General features: G+C 40.4%; 1 protein-coding gene across 15 annotated transcripts in view; it reads left to right on the top strand.

Moving 5' to 3' along the window:
* The window catches only part of ERC1 (ELKS/RAB6-interacting/CAST family member 1), a 1,001,239-nt gene that overhangs the window by 495,326 nt on the left and 484,914 nt on the right, over positions 1-20,999 (top strand). For all 15 annotated transcript variants that reach the window (XM_029599916.1, XM_029599915.1, XM_029599914.1 and 12 more), the window contains one exon: positions 3,860-3,995. In XM_029599916.1, coding sequence (XP_029455776.1) covers positions 3,860-3,995 — 136 coding nt within the window. The remainder of the gene's footprint in view (positions 1-3,859; positions 3,996-20,999) is intronic.

Here is a 20,999-nt window from a genome sequence, read left to right as displayed (position 1 = left end):
AATTGAATCTGAGAAGAATTCATCATCAGAGGGTTTCTACAGCCAAAGCAGTATGGTTTAAACAAAGTTTATTCTACGTCAGCCTCGTTTCTACTTTGTGTAAACAATGATTCAACATCTCCACCCACTCCTGCTAGAACTGCCTCAAATCAAAATATATTTGAAATCCATAGGCAATAGAGTACATATTTAAATCCTGCTCTGCTATTAATCTGAATGATAGGCACAATATACAATAGCTATACAAAGTCTACACTCTTTACCAAAACTTTCACTTTTTGTTGCCTTATAACTTGCAAATAAAATGCATCAAACCAGTGTTTGTTCCATGTACTGATTCACATAAATTCATCAGTTCCTCGTGGTTCTCTCTGCTGGATAGTGTATTTCAAAGCAAAGACTCAATCATGACTTTCAACATGATGTCAAAAGAATGATGGGATGAAATTATGAAAAGGCACAGATCTGAGATTGTGTATAAAAGAATTGCAAAATCCTTGAATACCCCTTGAAGCATGGTCAAGTTGATCAATAAGAAGTGGAAGGTGTAAAATACTACCAGGACCCTATCTAGATCAAGTCATCCCTTCAAACAGGATGATCATACAAGAAGACAGCATCAAGAGGCCAGTGGCAACTTTGAAAGAGCTCAAGGCTTCTATGGCCAAGATTGGTTAAAGTGTACATGTGACAACAATATCTCAAGCATTGCACAAATCTGGCCTGTATAGTAGGATAGCAAGAAGGAAGCCATTATTCAAGAAAGCCATCTTGAATTTGGTTTGAAGTATGCAAAACACTGAAAAGATACTGGAGCCATGTGGTCGCAAGATTTGTAGTCTGACAAAATTAAAATAGAACTCTTTGGCCCAAATGTAAAGCATTGCTTTTGGTGCAAAACCAGAACAACACATCACCCAAAGAACGCAATCCCTAGTGTGAAGCATGGTATTGGCAACATCATATTATGGTGGTGTTTCTTGTTGGCAGGGACTCTGGGGCACTTGTCAGAAAAGAAGGGACAAAGAATGGAAAAAGGTACAGAAAAGTTCGTAAGAAAAACCTGCTGCCCTCTGCTGCCCTCTGCAGAAAAGTCAACATCCACCGGAACATTTTCCACATTTTTTCCACATTTTCCACATTTTCTAAAATCTAACAGAAAACAACCATACAAAAAAAAAATATATTTTTTTTTAAGTTTATTAAACTGTTATAGATGAGCTGTACAGTTATTTCATGCAGCCCAGAGCTTCTACCCACTTGAAAACAGGGTTAGAAAAAAGAATAAGTCCAGAAACATTTACTAGCCAGGAGTGGCCAACTCTGGTCCTCAAGGGCCACAAACAGGCCATGTTTTCAGGTTATCCACAATGAACATGCGTGAGTCAGATTTGCAGGCACTGCCTTCATTGTATGCAAATCTAGCTCATGTATTTTTATCCTAAAAACCTGGCCTGTTTGTGGCTCTCGAGGACCAGAGTTGGCCACCCCTGTACTGGTATAAGACTTTCCAACTGCAAAATTAACTTTTTTCTACAAACCTCAGAATCCTTTCAGGACCCAAAGCACACAGCCAAAGCTATACTGGCATAGCTAAGGAACAAAAAGATAAATGTCCTGGAGTGGTCCAGTCAGAGCCCTGACCTCAATCCAATTGAAAATCTGCGGCCCGTGCATCTTGCAGCCCCAAAGGAACTTTTGAATACTTTTGTAGAGAAGAATAGTGTAATATTGACACATCTAGGTATGCTAAGTTAGTAGAGATCTAGCCCAACAGACTCACAGCTATAACTGCTGCCAAAAGTGTTTCCATCAAATTTTGATTCGAGGAAGGGGGGAGAGATTTATCTACTTATTGGATTTCAGTTTTGTTTTTTTTTTGGATATTTAAATGCTTTGTCCCCCTAATAAAACATTTTTAACCCTTTATTATGTTTGAGGCATACGACGTTTTTGACGTGAAACTGAGTGTTAAAGAGTGAGAAAATAATTCCTCTTTAAATGTATGCTGGAAAATGTGGAAAATGTTCCGGTGGATGTTGACTGTCAATAGACTCTACTTCTCTTGTGACAGTGCAAAGAAAGATGAACACAGGCTGTCCACAAAATGCATAGCCCTTCAGTGAAGGTTCCCAGATTACTTTAGCCAGGTACCTTTAGCTGAATTCATTCAGCGAAAGATATGTTCCACTGAATGTACAGCTAAAGTTATATAGGCAGCTTTTCCAGGGTAACTTGCTGTTCTCCAGCTACTGAATATGGACCTCCAAATTGAAAAGGGGCTGAGGAAACCGGTAACCTATTTTCCTTTGGTGCATTTAGTCTTTGATTTTTGTCCATGTACCATAGAGCAGAGGTCCCCCAAAACTATCCTGGGAGGACCCCCCCCCCCCCCCAGCCAGTTGGGTTTTCAGGATATCCACAATGAATATGCACACGATAAAATTTTGTAGGCTGTGGAAAGCACTGCATGCAAGTTTAGCTTATGCACATTCATTGTGGATATCCTGAAAACCCGACTTGCTGGGGGTGCTCTATGGCAGAGGTTTGGGAACCACTGCCATTGAGCAATCAAATGTCTCTAATTGGATTGAATGTGCCTTCCCACCACCATTACCTTCTCTCTCTAACTGCTGTCAGGGCCAGAAGCTAGGCTTCTGATTCTAGATGTTTATAAATGTAGGTGTTTATTTTACAGCTAATTTAGGGGTTCTTTGAGGGTACCAAAAATCAATGTTTATCAGTATTTTCATGGCACAGGTTACTATTGTTGGGTACCTTTTCCGATTGTGCAGCCGAGGAGTTATTAGCATGGAAAAAGAACAAAAACAAAGCAGAGGATCTAAGGTGGACAAGGAGGGGTGAGGGTGGAGGGTGAGAGAGTATTAGGGGAAGTGGTATTTTTTCCAGTGTTTATCTAGTAAACATTTGTTTTGTTTTGCATCGGGGTGTTTTATTGTTTTATCGGGGTGAAGCAGTTAAAACCTTACTTATAACTAAGAAGGTGAAAAAAAAAAAACCAACCCACACAACTCATCTAGTAAACATGGTTGGGTAGATTCTGAGGTTTGTAGAAAAAAGTTAATTTTGCAGTTGGAAAGTCTTATACCAGTACAGGGGTGGCCAACTCTGGTCCTCGAGAGCCACAAACAGGCCAGGTTTTTAGGATAAAAATACATGAGCTAGATTTGCATACAATGAAGGCAGTGCCTGCAAATCTGACTCACGCATGTTCATTGTGGATAACCTGAAAACATGGCCTGTTTGTGGCCCTTGAGGACCAGAGTTGGCCACTCCTGGCTAGTAAATGTTTCTGGACTTATTCTTTTTTCTAACCCTGTTTTCAAGTGGGTAGAAGCTCTGGGCTGCATGAAATAACTGTACAGCTCATCTATAACAGTTTAATAAACTTAAAAAAATATATATTTTTTTTTGTATGGTTGTTTTCTGTTAGATTTTAGCATACATTTATTCCACTGATTTGGCAACAAGTTGAAGTTGGTTGGACTGTGTTTTTTCACCGACTTCAAAGTGCCATGCTGGAGGTTATGCAAGAATTTAGCTATGAACTGATAATTTTATTTTGGCCTTGGATTAGTAGAGACTCTGAGGTACTGAGAATGCTGAAGACTCCAATAAAGCTCAGAATTCTGACTGGAGGTTTGACAGGGAGATGGGACCTAGAGAATAAGAAATTGGAGTTTGCTTTTAATGTGCGAGTAACATTTATAACAGAAATGGTTTTGGTGTGCTTCTGAACTTCTTGCTTTTCCTACGTGCAGCTAATACCGTAGAGTCAGGGGGGGGGGGGAGGATCATAAATGCTAAACTACAGTTTTACAATTTTCACCCCATTTAGACAAATCAAAGACCAGAATAAGAAGGTGGCCAATTTAAAGCACAAGGAACAAGTGGAGAAAAAGAAGAGTGCCCAGCTGCTGGAAGAGGCCAGGCGCAGAGAGGACAACCTTAATGACAGTTCACAACAACTCCAGGTAGGAGAAAAATGTAAATGAGTTGATTAAACAGGGATTTGCTTGCTGCCATTATTAATCCTGCATTGTGCTAAATAAGCTACTGCATGTTTAACTTTGGTTTCCATGGTATTTCTTCGGTCAGGGTGAACTAGTGCAATGTGGAGAATGTAAGGATGATATCAATAAGGTTACTTGTAGAGAAATTCTCAGTAGATACAATAACTGCAAATGGTTAGATGGTTGGCCGTCTACTATAGATACGTGGTTTATGTACAATGAGACGTGCAGGCAGCTTCAAATGTTCCATTAAAATTGAAAATTCAGTTAAGTCAAGTCTCTGGGTCTAAGTATTTGGATTTTAAATGCTGGGTTTTGTATTTATGGTATTGCTTTGAACATTTATTTCATTTTGGTAGGGGGAACCGGAACAATGTTGTTGAACAATCTCTATATACTAGAGGAACAGCAACTTATTGGGGTTTGCATGAGTGAAATTCCTTTGGGTTACACCAGCAGTTGTCCCAGCAGTAGAATGAACGTGGTGTGCTTATTGTGAAAATTGTTAGAGAGATTGGACTGCCTCCTGAAAGATCTAATGTATTTCTTGCTTTTGATATTCTTTTCTTTTTATTTTAGGCATCTTTTTTTTTTTTCCTGTTTGGAACCATCTATTATGGTTTTTTTTTTCTTTCTGCTACTAAATCTGAATCGTGCATTGACTTCCCCTCCTCTTAGTGCTGTCAATGACAACATCTTGTGTCTTTTAACATAGTAAATGACAGCAGAAAAAACCCCAAGTGGCACATCCAGTTTGCCCAGCAAGTTGTGTAGGGTAGTAATTGCCATTCTGTACAGGTTATCCCCATGCCTTCTGTTAAGGCTAGTAAAGATGGCTGCCTTGGCTGAGAATCAAACCCCCAAGTGAACTGCTTGGAAGACCAGCTATCCTCACCACTATACCACCAACATTTGTAATACAAAAGTTCATAATTATAATAATAACATTGAATTCCTTCCTTTTTTTTTCTCTTTTCCCCAACATCTTCTGGTTTTCCTCATGAGCACACTGCTTTCCCTAAATAAATGGGTAAATTGGAAAAGGATCTCAGCCAGTCAACATAATTTTGTCATGATGTATTTGTTTTGATCCAGTTAATTTTTTAGCAGGGACAACTGCCTGATAATTTGTAACTCACATAAGGAAACACCTTGCAATTGACCTTGGGGGGGAAAAAAAAACAAATGTTTAATGATGTTTTGTTAATATATTACTAGTGGTTCTGGCTACTGTATCCATCTCTTCCCTTGGGGGAAAGGGCGGCATGGCTGTACAAATAGTCAGATTCATTAGTGAGCCCTTGGTTTAAAAACCATCCTGCACTGCTTTTTTGGTAGTATTTTTATCATACCTATAGTGAAATCCTGTGGTTTTGGTAGAAATGTGTGGGAGTAGCTTTGCAACTGTAGTCTCTCATCCGCCACAAATCTCACAGAAGGACAGACTAGCAAATAGCCAACACGTTCAACTAAAACATAACAAGCTGTTTTAATGAAAGCCTTTTCTAGTACTGCTGTCATATTCCCTTCCCTCCCTGATTTATCTGAGGAATGCTTCAGAGGTTTTGTTGCACTTGCTGTTTGTGCTTGGTGGTATATAATGTATGCTGTGCAGTTTCCTTAATCTTGAAAAACATCTTTTTTTTTAACTTGAGATATCATACATTGTTTAAAAATCACTGTATTTCACAGTAATTGTAAATTGATTTGAATGACAGAATAAATAATTATGTGTGTCAAATCCATGTGTGTGCACATATACTGCACAAAACTGTAATTTCTTAATGACAGTAAATGTATTTAAAATGAAAGAACCCTTACACACATTTATTGTGCCAAAATTAGAGACATAAGGTACCCCTTTAAGGAGGAAAAAAGACCTCAGAACCCAAGTGTAGGTTTTATTCAAAACGTATACACATTTACGGGTAGGTCAATCATCGGTCTTTAGAAAAACCTCCCCAAGTGCCTTCATTACTATATTAATTTTTTATTTTCAGTGTTTCTTCTTTTTTTATATTAAAAATCACTGTTTAATTCTTCCTGTGATATTCAATTAAGATCTATTTTTATCATAAAACTTCCACATCTGAATTCATGCAAAGCTTTCTGATATGTTCACATTTCTTTGGTTCAGAAATGGCTCAAACACATTTTTTTGGAAAAACATCAAAACCTATCTTGAGGTCTCAAAAGACTCTAGACTTGTACCCAATCTCACTCGAAAGCCTGCATGGAACCATTATACGGACCTCTTCATGTAGGAGGTCACTCCACGTAACCACTCATGTTGTGGATCAAAGTGCCGACGTTAGCTAGCGTTTCGCTGTTAAGCTGTTTCAAGGCAATAGCATGTTTGTGGTTTTACTCCAAGATATTCTTACTTTTCTTCTTGCGGTACCACCGCTAATGGCGATTCTTTGTATTCAGCTTTCCTCTTTACTTTGAGCATTTTAAAATGTCTTCACTCAAGACTTCTCTGTACTTTCCTCTTTTTTTTTTTTCTTTTATCATGCCCTTCAATGCTCAATTAGCTAATTTATCTCCAGAACCTCATGAGCACATGACCAACAAATCTCATTTTCTGTTTGACCATGTCTTCTACTGAGGCTCTTCCAACTTTTGTCATCTCAAGCACCTTTTCATTTGAGATCATGTCTTTTCAACTTCAGAATTCTTCCATAACTGCGCATTTCAAATGCACATATTTTCTTTCTGATCTCTGTACCTTAAGTCAATAGAACATTAATTCTGTGACATTAGTTGTCTGTGGGTTGCCCCAGAGATGAGCAGCATAATGTTTGGGGAAGCAAATCAAAGTAGATGATGATAAGAACAGAGAAACTGGGTGTCCTCTGCCTATGCTAACCACCTTCGCCTCGAGTTGAGCCCTCAGGTGTTGGTGGCTGGAAAAGCATGAGAATCGTGGAAAAGCTCCTGATACAAACAAGCTTGGAACAAAGTAGAAGACTGGAGCACACCAGGAAATTAGGAACACAAAATAAGTTAATCAGGAATACTGAAAGCAGAAACCAGAGACATGTGTTTTCTGGATTCAAGTAACAAGGATGGAGCCAGTATATGATGACCAAGAAGTAGGACCAAGCTCTGGCAACTGCCTGACAAAAAGCTTAAGTATAAATTCATGTCTAGGCAGGATACAAGATAGCCACCTGGAAGAAGTGAGGCTCACAGAACTAGGAGGACTGAATAGATAATGTAAGCAGCTCACTGCGCCACCGGAAGGGTGGAGGTGAATTCAGCAATGGATAGTCACAAATTCCTTTTAATAAAATAACTTTGAATTACCTTGTGGAGAAAAGGGCCATGGGCTAGTTGGATGTGCAAACAGCAGCATGCAGCTTTCCTCAAGGGCAGGATTATAGACTGAGAAAGGGATACTTTGGAACTTTTCATTAACTCACTCCCCTGGATGCTGGGTATATTCGTGGGCAAAATGAGTGATTCCTATTGTTAGGGTTCAAGATTGTTTGTTTTTTTCTTAATTACTACGGAATATTTCTATAATCGTTTTTTCATGATGAAAGTGTAGATTAGTATGTGCTGTGTAGATTAGTGAAACAACCTCCTACATTAATGTATTTTGATTTGGATTTTTTAGACAGAAATTGACAAATGTACAAGAATGTGAAGACTTTTACAGGGCACTCTATGTACAGGCAAGATATAAAGTCAAATGAAAGAAAAAGAACAGTGGGGCTTTGCCACTAAGATGGATAGCTAAGTACATAAGATTTGCCTTACTGGGTCAGACCAAAGGTCCTTCAAGCTCAGTATCTTCTTTCCAGCACTGGCCAATTCAGGTCACAAGTACCTGGCAGGATCCCAAAGGGGTAGATAAATACCATGCTGCTTATTCTAGGAATAAGCCATGGATTCTGCAACTCCACCTTAAAAAATGGTTTATGGACTTTTCCTCTAGGATCTTGTCCAAATCTTTAAGTGCAGTTACACTAAAAGCTTTTACCACATCCTCTGGCAATGAATTCTAGAGCTTAATTATGCATTGAGTAAAAAACTATTTTCTCTTATTAGTTTTAAATGTATCACCTAGTAACTTCATTGCATGTCCCCTAGTCTTTGTACCATTTAAAAGCGTAAACAACCTATTAACCTTTACTAGTTCCATTCCACTCATTATTTTAAAAACCTCTATCATATTTCCCCTCAGTTGTCTCTTCTTCATGCTTAATTGTCCTAACCTCTTTAGCCTTTCCTCATTCCATCTCCTTTATCATTATCTCATGTGGCTGAATGCCACTTGCCCCTTTTAAGAAATTGGACGCCGACTGCTGGGGATCAAGTAACTAGTTAGGATGGAGGAGTCTTGTTCTGTATTAGGGCTTAAAAAGCACATTGTTATTCCCTATGAGGGAGCAGCATTCCTGAAGGATAGCATGGACGTGGTATATAAAAATGGCTCCAAAAAGAATTTACATGCTAAGTGGAACCATATTATAAGTTGCAGTTTCCTGAACATGTATATTCAGTACTATCATGAAACAGGCACAGCAGCTGGAAGAAGAGGTTTAATGGTAGGGACAGACAGGTACACAAGTTCAGGTCACCTGTGATTCTGATAACCTGGCAGACATGGCCTATGACTAAGATTATGGTGTGTGTGTGTGGTCTTTGCCTGGAGGGGCGTCTAGCTAAAGCAGTGGCACGTTGACTTTTCCTCTAAGATGCACATGATAGGGTTGTCCTTTGAAGGGTAAACATTTATTTCCTTACTTTTGAAACCTGCTCATGTGGCAAAGAGCAAGAAAACATTTTTGTCACAGGAGAGACAGTCCTAGAAGTCCTTTCCTTGCTGACACTTTCAGAGGGTGTACAGAAATAGGTTTAATTTTAATCCCTACAGGAGAATCCAGCTTCATAGCTCTCTGTCCTTTTACAATTAAAGGAAAGGGAAGCAGATAGGAGCCAGAAAAACCTCCTTTCCAGTAATATTCCTAAACACACTTACCCTGAGGTAGTAGGTATGAGGGCTGAGGAGTCTGGAATATATCAGTAAAAAGCAAATGTGTGAATCGGGCCAATTTCAAGTGGTGTGCACCCATAATAGGCAATGGTAGCAAAGGGAATTATTCCCTCCCCCCCCCCCCCCCCCCCCACCTGCAATCGCCTTTGCCCAAACCCTCCCCTCTCAGAGTACCCCACATCCCCCACCTCCAAGCTGTGATTTTGGCTCCATGGCAACAGCTAAAAAAAAAAAAAAATCAGTGCATTGCATCCTTCAGGCCTGGAGTACTGATAGGCCCTGTGATACCCTGCCTTTCACATGGGTTTCCAAGATAATAGAAAGCCTGTGCAGAGTGAGCTGAGCACTGAATAGCTTGTCAGCATGTGAGGGCTACAGGAGGCCTCACGCTGAATTTTATAAAATCTCCAGTTGCTGCTGCTGTGGAGGCAGCATTACTAGAGAAGACAAGTGGCACCATGACGGCAGGCCCAGCTGACAGTATGGCAGTGATGAAGACATTCTGATGCCTATAAAAAATTTGGTATCCAGAACAAAATTATCTTGTCAAAGATCCTATGCATTTCTTCAACTGAAAATTCCTGTTCGCACAGAGAATGCTGTCAGACTAAGTCGAGGTCCACGAACACATGAGATTACCGAAACACTGGAGCAGTGTCATGCAGTTTTTTTTTCAACTGAAAAACACATAAGGTGTTTTACAAGATGTTTTTATTTGCATATAAGAAAATTAAAATGGACTATTTGATAGCCAGTGTTTATAACTAGTAGACGCGGTCGAGAGACAGACCATATACAGTCTGCAAGTGAGTGTCACTAGTGTCTCTACATTTGATGGTCATCTTATTTTCTTGACTGTGGTCTTCCAGATTTTATAAAAAAATTTGGTGCCAGAGGCAGTTGACTACATTACATATACTTAAATCTAGATGTAAATTGTATAAAAGAATGTTACAGAATAAGTTTTGATCCCTGCCCGCATCGATTATTTTTGCTGCAGAGTCCCAAGGCATCTATTGACATAGGAGCAATTATTTCTGTACCAGTAACAGGCAGGTTTTCAGGTGTTTATTTTCTGAATTGTCATAAGACAATACATTCCATCATTTAGGTCTCTTTGGCTCAGGGGGGTTGGGGGAGGGGGAGATATGATAGAGGTTTATAAAATGATGAGTGGAATGGAACAAGTAAATGTTAATCAGTTGTTTACTCTTTCAAAAAGTATAAAGACTTAAGGGACATGCAATGAAGTTACTAGGTGATAGATTTAAAACTAATAAAAGAATATTTTTTTTTTACTCAACATGAAATTAAGCTCTGGAATTCATTGCCAGAGGAAGTGGTGAAAGTTATTAGTGTAGCTGTGTTTAAAAAAGATTTGGACAAGTTCCTGGAGCAGAAGTACATAAACCATTATTAAGGTGGAGTTTTAGAATCCATGTCTTATCCCTAGAATACGCAACATGGAAGCTATTTACTGCTTGGGATCTTGCCAGGTACATGTGACCTGGATTGGCCACTGTTAGAAACAGGATATTGGGCTTCATGGACCTTTGGTTTGACCCAGTATGGCAAATCTTATATACTTAGCTATCCATCTTAGGGAGCAGAGCCCCACTGATCTTTTTCTTCATTTATTTATTTATTTGACTTTTTCTTGCATGTACATACAATACCTGTAAAAGTATTCACTTTGTTATACATTTGTCATTTTCTGTATAAAAAAAATGTTGGTCTGAGAGAAAAAAATGTTTTTTTCTTATTTGTTTTAAATGTGCTCTGGGAGAATTAGGTTTTCATTACTTATACCCCACTGCTTCCTTTTACCAGTGATTATCCCTAGCTAGAGATACATATATTGAATGTTTATCTGATTAAAAACTATTTATTTAGGAGTTACTATAATAATACTACTATAGGGACAACACTTCTCTTTAGGAAAAACAAAATAAGCAGTTAGAAAACCATGCTTGGCATCTGGCACTTCTCAGGTTACAGAATTAACTTTAAAATTACTTCACTCTAGCCTTGACTTGCATAAGGCATGCTAAACAGCTTTAACTTAATAACCCATTTGGAGCCCACAGTTCCTCATCACTGAGAGCGTGCAGCGATTCACTCTCTGGGTGCTTGGTCTGACAGTATTGATTTCTCTGAGCTCTATAGCACAGAGCTAGTGTTGTAAACTGTGAGGTTTGGGTGGGCACTTGGACACTGTGGCAGCTGACCATGCCCATGGGGGGGAAGTCCCATGAGGGGCCACAGGTCAGGCTTAGCTCAGGACACACAAACACAAGAATTTGATCTTTTATTAGACTGTGTAAGGAAGCTACCAGAGGTGGCAGTAGTGAGCAGCTGGAATAGCCCGGCAGGGCTGGTATCACTCAGACGCTGGAACAGTGACTCCTCCAGTAGCAGTGCTATAGTGGAAAGAACTGAGAGAATGAGTACAGTGGAGAATATGCAAGACCCCAGTATGGGGATCCCCAGGGTAGGTAGAGCAGACCCTCGAGGAGCAAGTATCTGAACCCTGAGAGCTGGGAGGCTTGCAGATGATGTACTCATGCAGCGGTTCCGCAGAGATGGCACTGGGGCTGGAACGGAGGCAGGCCCTCGAGGAGCGAGTATCTGAACCCTGAGAGCTGGGAGGCTTGCAGATGATGTACTCACGCAGCGGTTCCACAGAGATGGCACTGGGGCTGGAACGGTGGCAGGCCCTCGAGGAGCGAGTGCCTGGTTCCAGGGAACAGCACTGAGGTGAAGATGGTAGTACTCACTGATGTTGAAGATTAGTGAATCCTTCCAGGCAGAAGAGAAGGTAGGAGTAAGCAGCGAGTCAGGGAACATGGGCCCTCGAGGATCGAGTACCGGTTTCCTGATAGCGACCTGGAAAATAAGTGAGGCCCCTGAGGAGTGGGTACCCCGTTAGCGTTAGAGAGTCCAATAGAGAATAGAGATTAGAGAGGCAGAGTAGCTGGGTACGGAGAGCGAATCCCATCCGTAGGATTCCCGTAGGATTACCCTTTGCTAACTCAATGTTTGCTAGCAAACATTGTAGGCTTTAAATATCTGGGCATCATGACGTCAACACAGGGGGACGCCCCGGAGGTTCGCACCAAGTAGGAAATAAGGGCTGCACGGCATGCGCGCCCTATGGTACAAGCGGAGCATGGCGGGCGGTAGACCCCAAGCTGGTCTGGGGACGCCGGAGGGAGGTCATTAGTACCCAGATGGATAACAATAATGATATGAGTCCCTGTTTTCTTCTTTTTTTTTTTTTTAGATTTTTCTATTAATATTTTTATTGAAATTTTCATAATATACAAATTAAATATAAATTCAATTAGACAATAACAATTTTCTTTAAAAATTTTACAATTAAAATATAATTTGTAATTCTTTCCCAATTATTAATTTTCCAAACTATTATTCCCCTTTTATTACTAATTCCACCCAACTATTTCCTCCTCTTTTATTACTAAGTCCTCCCAACTACTTTCCCTAAATACTTTTCCTTATATTTATAATAAAGAATTGGTTTTAAATAAATAACATCAATATATTTTTCTATTCTAAACAATATATTAATTATTATAAACATTCTCCTTTAAATATATTTAAGTAATATATAGCAAAACATTTTTCCATTAATATATTTTTTTTAGCCAATAAAAGTGATAAACATAAAAAAAATTTTCTCCATTGGACATCGTACTCATTTGTTCACATAAGTGTAAATACAATAATTTACCTGACCATTCAATATTGGTATTTAACAATTTTTCTAAAAAACATTGTACTTTACTCCAATATATTTTTAATTTATGACATTCTATAAACATATGACAGAAAGTACCATTTTGTATTTTACATTTTAAACATAAATTATTATTCCACAATCTCATATAATAACCTGTTGTTCTAGAAATATAACTTCTATGTATAATTTTAAATTGAATTTCTCTTAAATTAGCTATCATTAAATACTTATAAATTAAAGAAAATGCTATAATAATTTCTTTTTCAGTTAATAATATTCCTAAATCCCTTCCCCATAAATTTGCTAATTTATTTAAATGAGAGAATTTTAAAACTTGTTTTAAAGTAATAACCCATTTTGAAATTTTGTTAAATTTTGGTGTAATATCAAAAAATATTTCATCATCTATAGGAAATATTAATTTTTCAACATTAGTTTTACCTTTACTCAAACAATAGTATTTTATATATAAATATGCAAAGAAATGTTTTTTTGGTATAAACCAATTTTGAATTTCTTGAAAAGAAAATAAAACTTTTTTGGTGACATTAAAAAATTGTCCTATATAATATAATCCTCTATTTTTCCAATCTTGATAAATTAATACATTTTTATTTACTTGTAATTCTGGATTATTTAAAAACATCAAAAATGGAGAAATACAAGGATCCTTTTTATAAAATTTTCTCCACCACCACCAAGCTTTTCTAAAAGCTATATGCCAAAAAGCCTTTGTTTTAATTTTATTAGTAAATCCTATAGGCATATGAAAATAATTTATTGGATTATATGGATAGAAACAAATATTCAATAAACTTTCAGGATCCCATTGATCTCCTAATGAAATCCATTCTTGAATATATCTCAGAAGTGAAGAAACATTATAAATTCGCCAGTCAAGAATATTCAAACCACCTTTTTCTTTCTCAAATATTAAAATATTATAATTTAATCTTGCTCTTTTACCATTCCAAATAAATGTATTAATTATTGATTGCAATCTTAAAATATGTTTATTTTATCCATATGGGTAACATTTGTATGATATATAATAATTTTGGTAATATTATTTTAATTAATGCACAACGACCCATTAGTGATAAAGGAAGATTTCTCCATTTAATTAATAATTTTTCTATTTTATCCATTCCCATAACTAAATTTAAATTATATAATTTTTTATAAGAATGTTAATTGAATCCCCAAATACTTTAATGTTTCTTTTGCCCATGTAAATGGGAATACTGTATTCCAATTATCTTTCAATAAAGGATTTATAGGAAAAGCTTGAGATTTTTTGTAATTAATTTTAAATCCTGAAAATGATCCAAACAAAGATATTTCTTTTATAATTGAAGATATACTATATTCTGGATTTCCTATAAAAAGTAGCATATCATCTGCAAACAAGCTCAACTTTAAATTTTTATTTCCTATATTTATACCTTTAAACATTTCCAATTGACGTAATCTAATAGCTAATGGCTCTAGTGACAATACAAATAATAATGGTGATAAAGGGCATCCTTGTCGTGTTCCTCTACTCAATTCAAATTCTTCAGATAAAAAACCATTAATTAAAATTTGAGATTTAGGTCGAAAATATAATAATTTAATCCAATCAAGAAAATGTATTCCAAAATTATATTCCTTCAAAATCCAAAACATCCCAGTTTTCTTCTATAATTGGATTGACTACCTGTTTTACATTTCTGCTAGCTGAAAATCCTGGAAAGCATTTAACTGTTGTGTCCCCATCAAAATGAGTTCCCAAATAGGATTCTCTGATAGCTGAGTGTCCTAGAAGAAACAGCTTTCTTTTAAGACATTGGATAATGTTAAAGGATTTCTGGGTCCACTGGGTGACTTCATCCCTTTCAGACATCACTTCATTTTCTATTGCTGGAGCTTCTTCGCTTTCCAATGCAGAAAAGGCATTATGTAAGGGTCACAGTGGGGAGACAGGGTGTCTCTTCATCCCAGACTTTATTCTATCAGAGGCCACTGAAATCCATTTATTCCTATGTTTCTGAATTCTGGATGTCTGACTCTTCTGTGGGAGTGGGAGCTTAAATCCAGGATGCTGCATTTGGGGAAAATGGGCATCTCAAGAGTCACAAGAGTTCTATTAGCACCCACTACAAACCATTTATTCCTGGGTTTATGAATCCTCTCTGGGAGTTGGGGGAGATACTTTGCATGCTGCAAGGTAGGGGAGTTTTTATGAAACCTGGACAATTCCTCTTTCAAATTAGTCAGCTCATTTTTCATTGCAGACAGCTGAAGGTAAATCGGACAGCCTTAAGCCCTAACCCAAAAACAGCACAATTGTTACAATGAATAAAAAACATTCTGTTAATAGTGACTAATATACAAATTGTTAGATTGGTAAGGGGGTCTTATTATTCACTTAACATAAGTACTTGGAAGAACTATTTAAGAAGAAAGCACCCTAGGGTTGGGTGAGGGTGGAAGGGAATAAACAACTTGTATAGATACCAGCCCTATTTTCCCCTTTAATAACTATATTACTATACTTGTGAAATCATCTTTCCTTCTATGCAAACTACTGATAAATTAAAGAGACTCCTCTCCACCCATAACAATGTTTATGGTCTCTGTCATTACCTTGGAACTTCTTGTTCCACCTTGCTTAAGAACTCTACTGCTAAAAAAAATTGATTTTTATATGAATTTTCTTTAGCACAATACCTTTTTTATTTTTTTAAGGCTACTACAGCATTCCCCAGTGCTTTCATTTTCAGAATTCTTATTTGCTTCTCCCTCTCTTCCTGAGACTAAAGTTCAGCTGGAAGTACTAACACAGTGGTTCCCATTCTGAGCAAACAGACATCTGTTGAAATATTCTATATTTTGTCAAGGATCATCTCCACAAATGCACACTTTTAAGGGACCCATTTCACTGAACTTTAACATGTATGTTAAGTTTCTCATGTGCATGCCAAAAATAGTACATCATATAATACTGTTTTATTATGTACCTTAAGCAGGCTATATCCTCTCTCACCCCAGATCAACATTATAGAGTTTCCTTTTAAAAATACTCCTGGCCAGCAGATGCCATTGGGAGTTTTTATTCCGTGAACTCTAGATATGCAAAGTATGCAGGGTAAAGCAGTGAAATTCAGGCACAGGGATTTCAAAATTAAATCTCCATTACTTCACCTGGCCCATCCTAACCTTGTATCCCATGCTGCCTCTCTTTTCCCTGCAGAGAGGGGGGAATTTTCAAAAGATTTTTTTGACCAGGTAAATACCCTTTTCTCACAGGACAAGCAGGATGGTAGTCCTCACAAATGGGTGACATCGAGGATGGAGCCCTGTACGGAAAACTTTTCTGTCAAAGTTTCAACAAGCTTTGACTGACACTGGCACACTGGGTGCACTGAGCATGCCCAGCCTGCAATTATCCCTGTGAGCCACAGGTGTCTCCCTCAGTCTTCTTTTTTCCGCTCTGCAGTCAGCATAGCGGTTGGAGCTCTGTGAGGATTTTTTAACTAATTACCTCATGGAAACACTTAACTTTTCACTTCAAAAAACACTTTTCCCTGCACAGGTCTCCCTCCGCGTATGTTTTTACGACGCTCGGTGAGTACTAATTCTTATTTTTCGGTCGGTTCCTGTCACTATCTTAAGGCTAACTGACTGAAGCCTTCCCTTCCCCCATTTTTCAGTTAGCTTTAAACAGCTTGCGAGTATCTCTGTGACACTCTGCTTGCTTATGCTAGTGGGGTAGGGATTTTTTCCTTAACTTTAGGACCTCTGTAGCTTCAAGTCCTTCGTTCCCTGGTACCCTCACGCAGTCGATACCCTATCGCTATACCGGGACCCTCCTAAACCGCCCTGGGCTTTTATATGTCATCAGCGCCCCTCCCCCCACGGTGCCCTGATGCCTTTATCCATGTTTTTTGCTTTTCAGTGCTACCAGGCTTTTTCCTCCTACGCACTGTTTTTTTCCTTGGGCTTCCTCGGTGCCGTCCCTACCCGGATGCATGCCATTGACGCACACGCTGTTAGTCACTGCCATGCATACTCGGGTCGCCGCCACCGCTGCCCGAGACACTTTTTAACGAACCCAGGGTCACTTCATCGATGCCACCCCCCCTTTTGGGGATGCCATCGATGCCCCATCCTCCCCACCGATGTCCAGCCCCTTTTCCATCGGTGGGCATCGGTGCCACAATCGATTCGTCGGTGGGCATCGATGCCGGATGGTCCCCATCGGTGGACATCGGTGCCGGATGGTCCCCATCGATGGACATCGGTGCCGGATGGCTTGTCCGTCAATGGCATTGGTGCCGGATGGCCGTCCGTCGATGGCATCTGTGCCAGGTCCTTTTGCATCGATGGACACCGATGCCCAGGTGTTTCATCCATGGGCATCTATGTTAGAATGCATCCATCGAGGGCAGTCGATGCCAGGCTGCTCCCATCGGTGAAATTCGATGCCCAGGTGGGTCCCATCGGTGGGTATCCATGCCGGCTCGATTCTGTGGATGGGCGTTGATGCCAATGCCAGCCTTATGGCTGGCATCGATGCCCATGCCGATTCCAGGACTGGCGTTGATGCCGGGATGGGAATTCATCGACTGGGAGATCCATGCCATCGATTCCATACGTGTCCATATCGATGCCACCGACACACGTGTCTGGGGCACCGATGCCATGTACACTTGGAAATCTGAGTCTGTCCAAATCGATACCGTCAACGTCTGTGGCCCTATAGTTGATGCCCGTGGCCATGCCACAAACGGCATAAATGCCCGCCTCCATGCATCGATGCCCTCGACACCTCCGTTTTCCTTCGGTGTCCTTGACGCCCCTATTGATTCGACTTCGACTCAGTCGATGCCGGTATCTTTTTCAATAACGGCAATGTTTTTCGATTATTCGATTCCACATCGTTTCAAAGATACCTATGCCACTGCTGTCAGTGCCCGTCACTGTCATCATTCTCCTGGCCAGTCATCGACGATTTTTCATACCCATTTTGATGATATCCTCGAAGCCCCTTAGGTTGCCTTCAATATCGTCAATACCGACATAGCACCGCCACATAATACCCTCGCCTCCTCACATTGCTCCACGCTTTGGGTTCTTTTTTAAGCCCCGTATTAGCTTAAGACACTCCATTGTGTCAGGAGCAGAGCAGGCGTGCTGACAGTTCGTCATCGATCGCCTTCCAGGACGACGAGGGCTTCCATCTCGGCGCTGGGGAAAGACCGGGCCGAGCACCGTGGCACCCATCATCGCCGACATCGTGATCGTTCGCCGCTGACGCCATCCAGCACATCGGTGCCATCCTTCTCCAGGCTGGACAACGCTCTGGCAGAGCGACATCACCACTGCCATCAGCACTGTTCCTACAGTTTTGGCAGTCCTTGGTGATCCAGAACTTCCGGATCCAGGTCCGAAGGCTTCTGCATTGGCGTCACGACACATCGAGCCGCTGTGACGAGGGAAGGGAACATGAGTTCCGTTAGGGCTCCTCTGTTCCTGGCGTGCCCCACCGTCAAGTGGTGTGGGACTATGGCCATCTGTTACACTTAGCAGTCTAAACGCCATTCACGCCTGGCCTGTCTCCTCTGTACCTGTGCCACCATACCGGGTTTCAGAGCGAGATGGACGTTTACGTCCCCGGCCTTACCCTCGAGGACTCCGGAGACCGTCTGAGTCAACAATCTTCACCGGCTCGTCTTGCGGCGATCCACGTCGGATGGTAAGTACCCGCTTCGGCGGCATTCCCATAGAGTTGTGTTCCCCCATTCGGACCGTGGTTCGAAAAGTTCTGGGTCATGTGCCTTTTAGAACTGTATTAGTGTCACATATCGCTATGTTAGCTATGTTAGCCACAATATCAGGAGAACCCCTCTATCTTCTTGGGATTGCAGCAGGGCTTCTTCTCTTGTCAGTAACAAGTCCCTGTGCCAACCAATGCTCTGACTCTTGGTTCCCTCCCAACCAACGTCCAGCTGCATTGGCTGATCTGCTAAACATGAGATTCAGCAACCATTGCCCCATGTACAAGTCCACCTTGAGGCCTGGCCACAGGTCTCAGTGTCTCCTTGTACAGCATACAGAAATGCGGGTACCACTTACCGCTCACACACCTGCAGGAGCCTACATGATATCCTCCATTGGGACACCTCCTGGTCTCCCATCTGGTCAGATATCAGAGCGGCCACCCCACCTTGTACCAAAGTCCCGGTACACTCCCCCAGGTGCTATGAAGTGCAGAGGGGAGAAGGGAGGGGGGTTGGGGAGTTTTAATTGCACTATTCTTTCTTTTAACAGAAAATAGTTACTCTCTGCACATCCTGGACCTAAGAAAATCCAACTTTCTTTAGACGTCACAGGTACAATGGTATCTTTGGTTACCATCACTCCATACTGCAGTAAGTACATTATTTTAATGTTTCTATGTGCTTTATGGTGAGTCAACATTACAACCCCAAGCTCTGCCGCTGGCACCAGCTTCGGTAAGTGAACTGTCTCTTGCATCACTGTTGGTGAATGCTGTTTTCTCTGCGGAGTGTAACATCATTCACTTTCCTTGCATAGACTACTGCTAACCACTTTCAGTACATGCAAGGAGCTCTCACTTTTTTCAGGACTCACTATACATTTACTAACTGGGATTACTGTCACTGCCATAAATCCCTTCTGTAACACTTCTGGACACCACAGTCTTAAGACCCTCTTGTCCAGCATGCGCACAGACATTCTGATACATTGTTATATATCCCTGCGCATATTTTCCATAACCTCAGCCTTTCAACTTTTCATGGTTGGGCTATGGGGTTTCTTCCCACTATGCATTTTTCTCATAATTCAAAACTGCTATGGGTTATATTCAGTGACATTCTATACTCAATGGACCTAAGTGGTTTCATTGCTTTCGTCCCTGATTCTTATCCCAGTTCGAACTAGGACCTAGTCTCCTTCGACTCATGCTCGCAATTCCTTAGGGTTATAAAGTTTCTCCTGAAAGCTGTCAACCCATTATGCATCTATTGCACTCCAGCATAGTTTCTCATAAACTTCCTGGACGTTGCACCCATGAGTTATGCCCTTATGCCTTCCAATACTGCTTTTGCAACAATTCTTTGTGCATACAGACAGACAGCATAGGGACAATGTGCTTTCCAACTCATAAGCACGCATTACCTCTTAGCTGCTCTGCTAGACAGCTGCGCAGCTCTACCCTTGGCCCTTGTTCACTTCATGCGTCCTTGGGCCACATATCTAAGAGATTTAATGAACGCTCTATCAGACCTTCTCCACGTAGGTTCTATCCTCTCGAATGGTCTCAATTACATGTGTACAGGGCAAATCTTTTAACGCTGAGTTTAACTAAACTTTCCTCGGCGTCTGCATCATTCCATACGATGCACAGGTTCTGCTCCCTGCACATGTTTCCTATGCGTTCCCTTAGATGCCTTTTCTTCCATCAAAGGCCTCTTCAATATATCTCTTCTGCTGCCTCTCGTAGCCAGCATTCTTCTAATGTTGAACTGGGATGGGGTTCAGTATTCTTTTCCCCACTCCCTGACGGAGATCAGTATGCTTTCCCATACTTCTCAATCCATCATATCAGTAACTTTTTATTCTCTCACCAGTCAGTCCCAAATCATAGACTTACTGATGTTCTTAGGTTCTGGTAGCGTCACAAAACCTTCTAAACATAAATCTTGCCGTTTAATATGGCAGGCTTTACCTCCTGACGCTAAAAAAAAAAAAAAAAAAAAAAGAGGTATTACCCCTTTTACTTTTCCACCATTTTTTCTTACTCCCTCGGATTCTGTTCTCCAGACATCCTCCACATAGATACACCTTTCTCTTAGGAGGTGTATCGTTTTGGGAGTTGGGTTCCCGTTTTCGGTAATCCTCTCTGAGTCGGCTTACCATGGATTATCCACTGATCAAGCCGCCTCTATTTCTCTAATCACGGAATGAACATATATATTCTCCTTATAAGTCTCATACATTCTACGTTTGAGCCTTTCCATTCCTCTCTTCCACAGTTTGGCAAGGGAACTTCTTTCCCTCGTAATGTCATTCCTGCCAGCAGGGTCCGTGAGTTATGCACTCTTTCCATACTCACCTGACTCCGTTCCTCTGCCACTGAGTAGTTCTACGCATTCAACTTTCTATCCTTTTCAGGTAGATGTTGTATCTC

The sequence above is a fragment of the Rhinatrema bivittatum genome, chromosome 4, assembly GCF_901001135.1.
Source record: "Rhinatrema bivittatum chromosome 4, aRhiBiv1.1, whole genome shotgun sequence".
Classification (NCBI taxonomy): domain Eukaryota; kingdom Metazoa; phylum Chordata; class Amphibia; order Gymnophiona; family Rhinatrematidae; genus Rhinatrema; species Rhinatrema bivittatum.
This window is presented reverse-complemented; position numbering and strand designations above follow the sequence as displayed.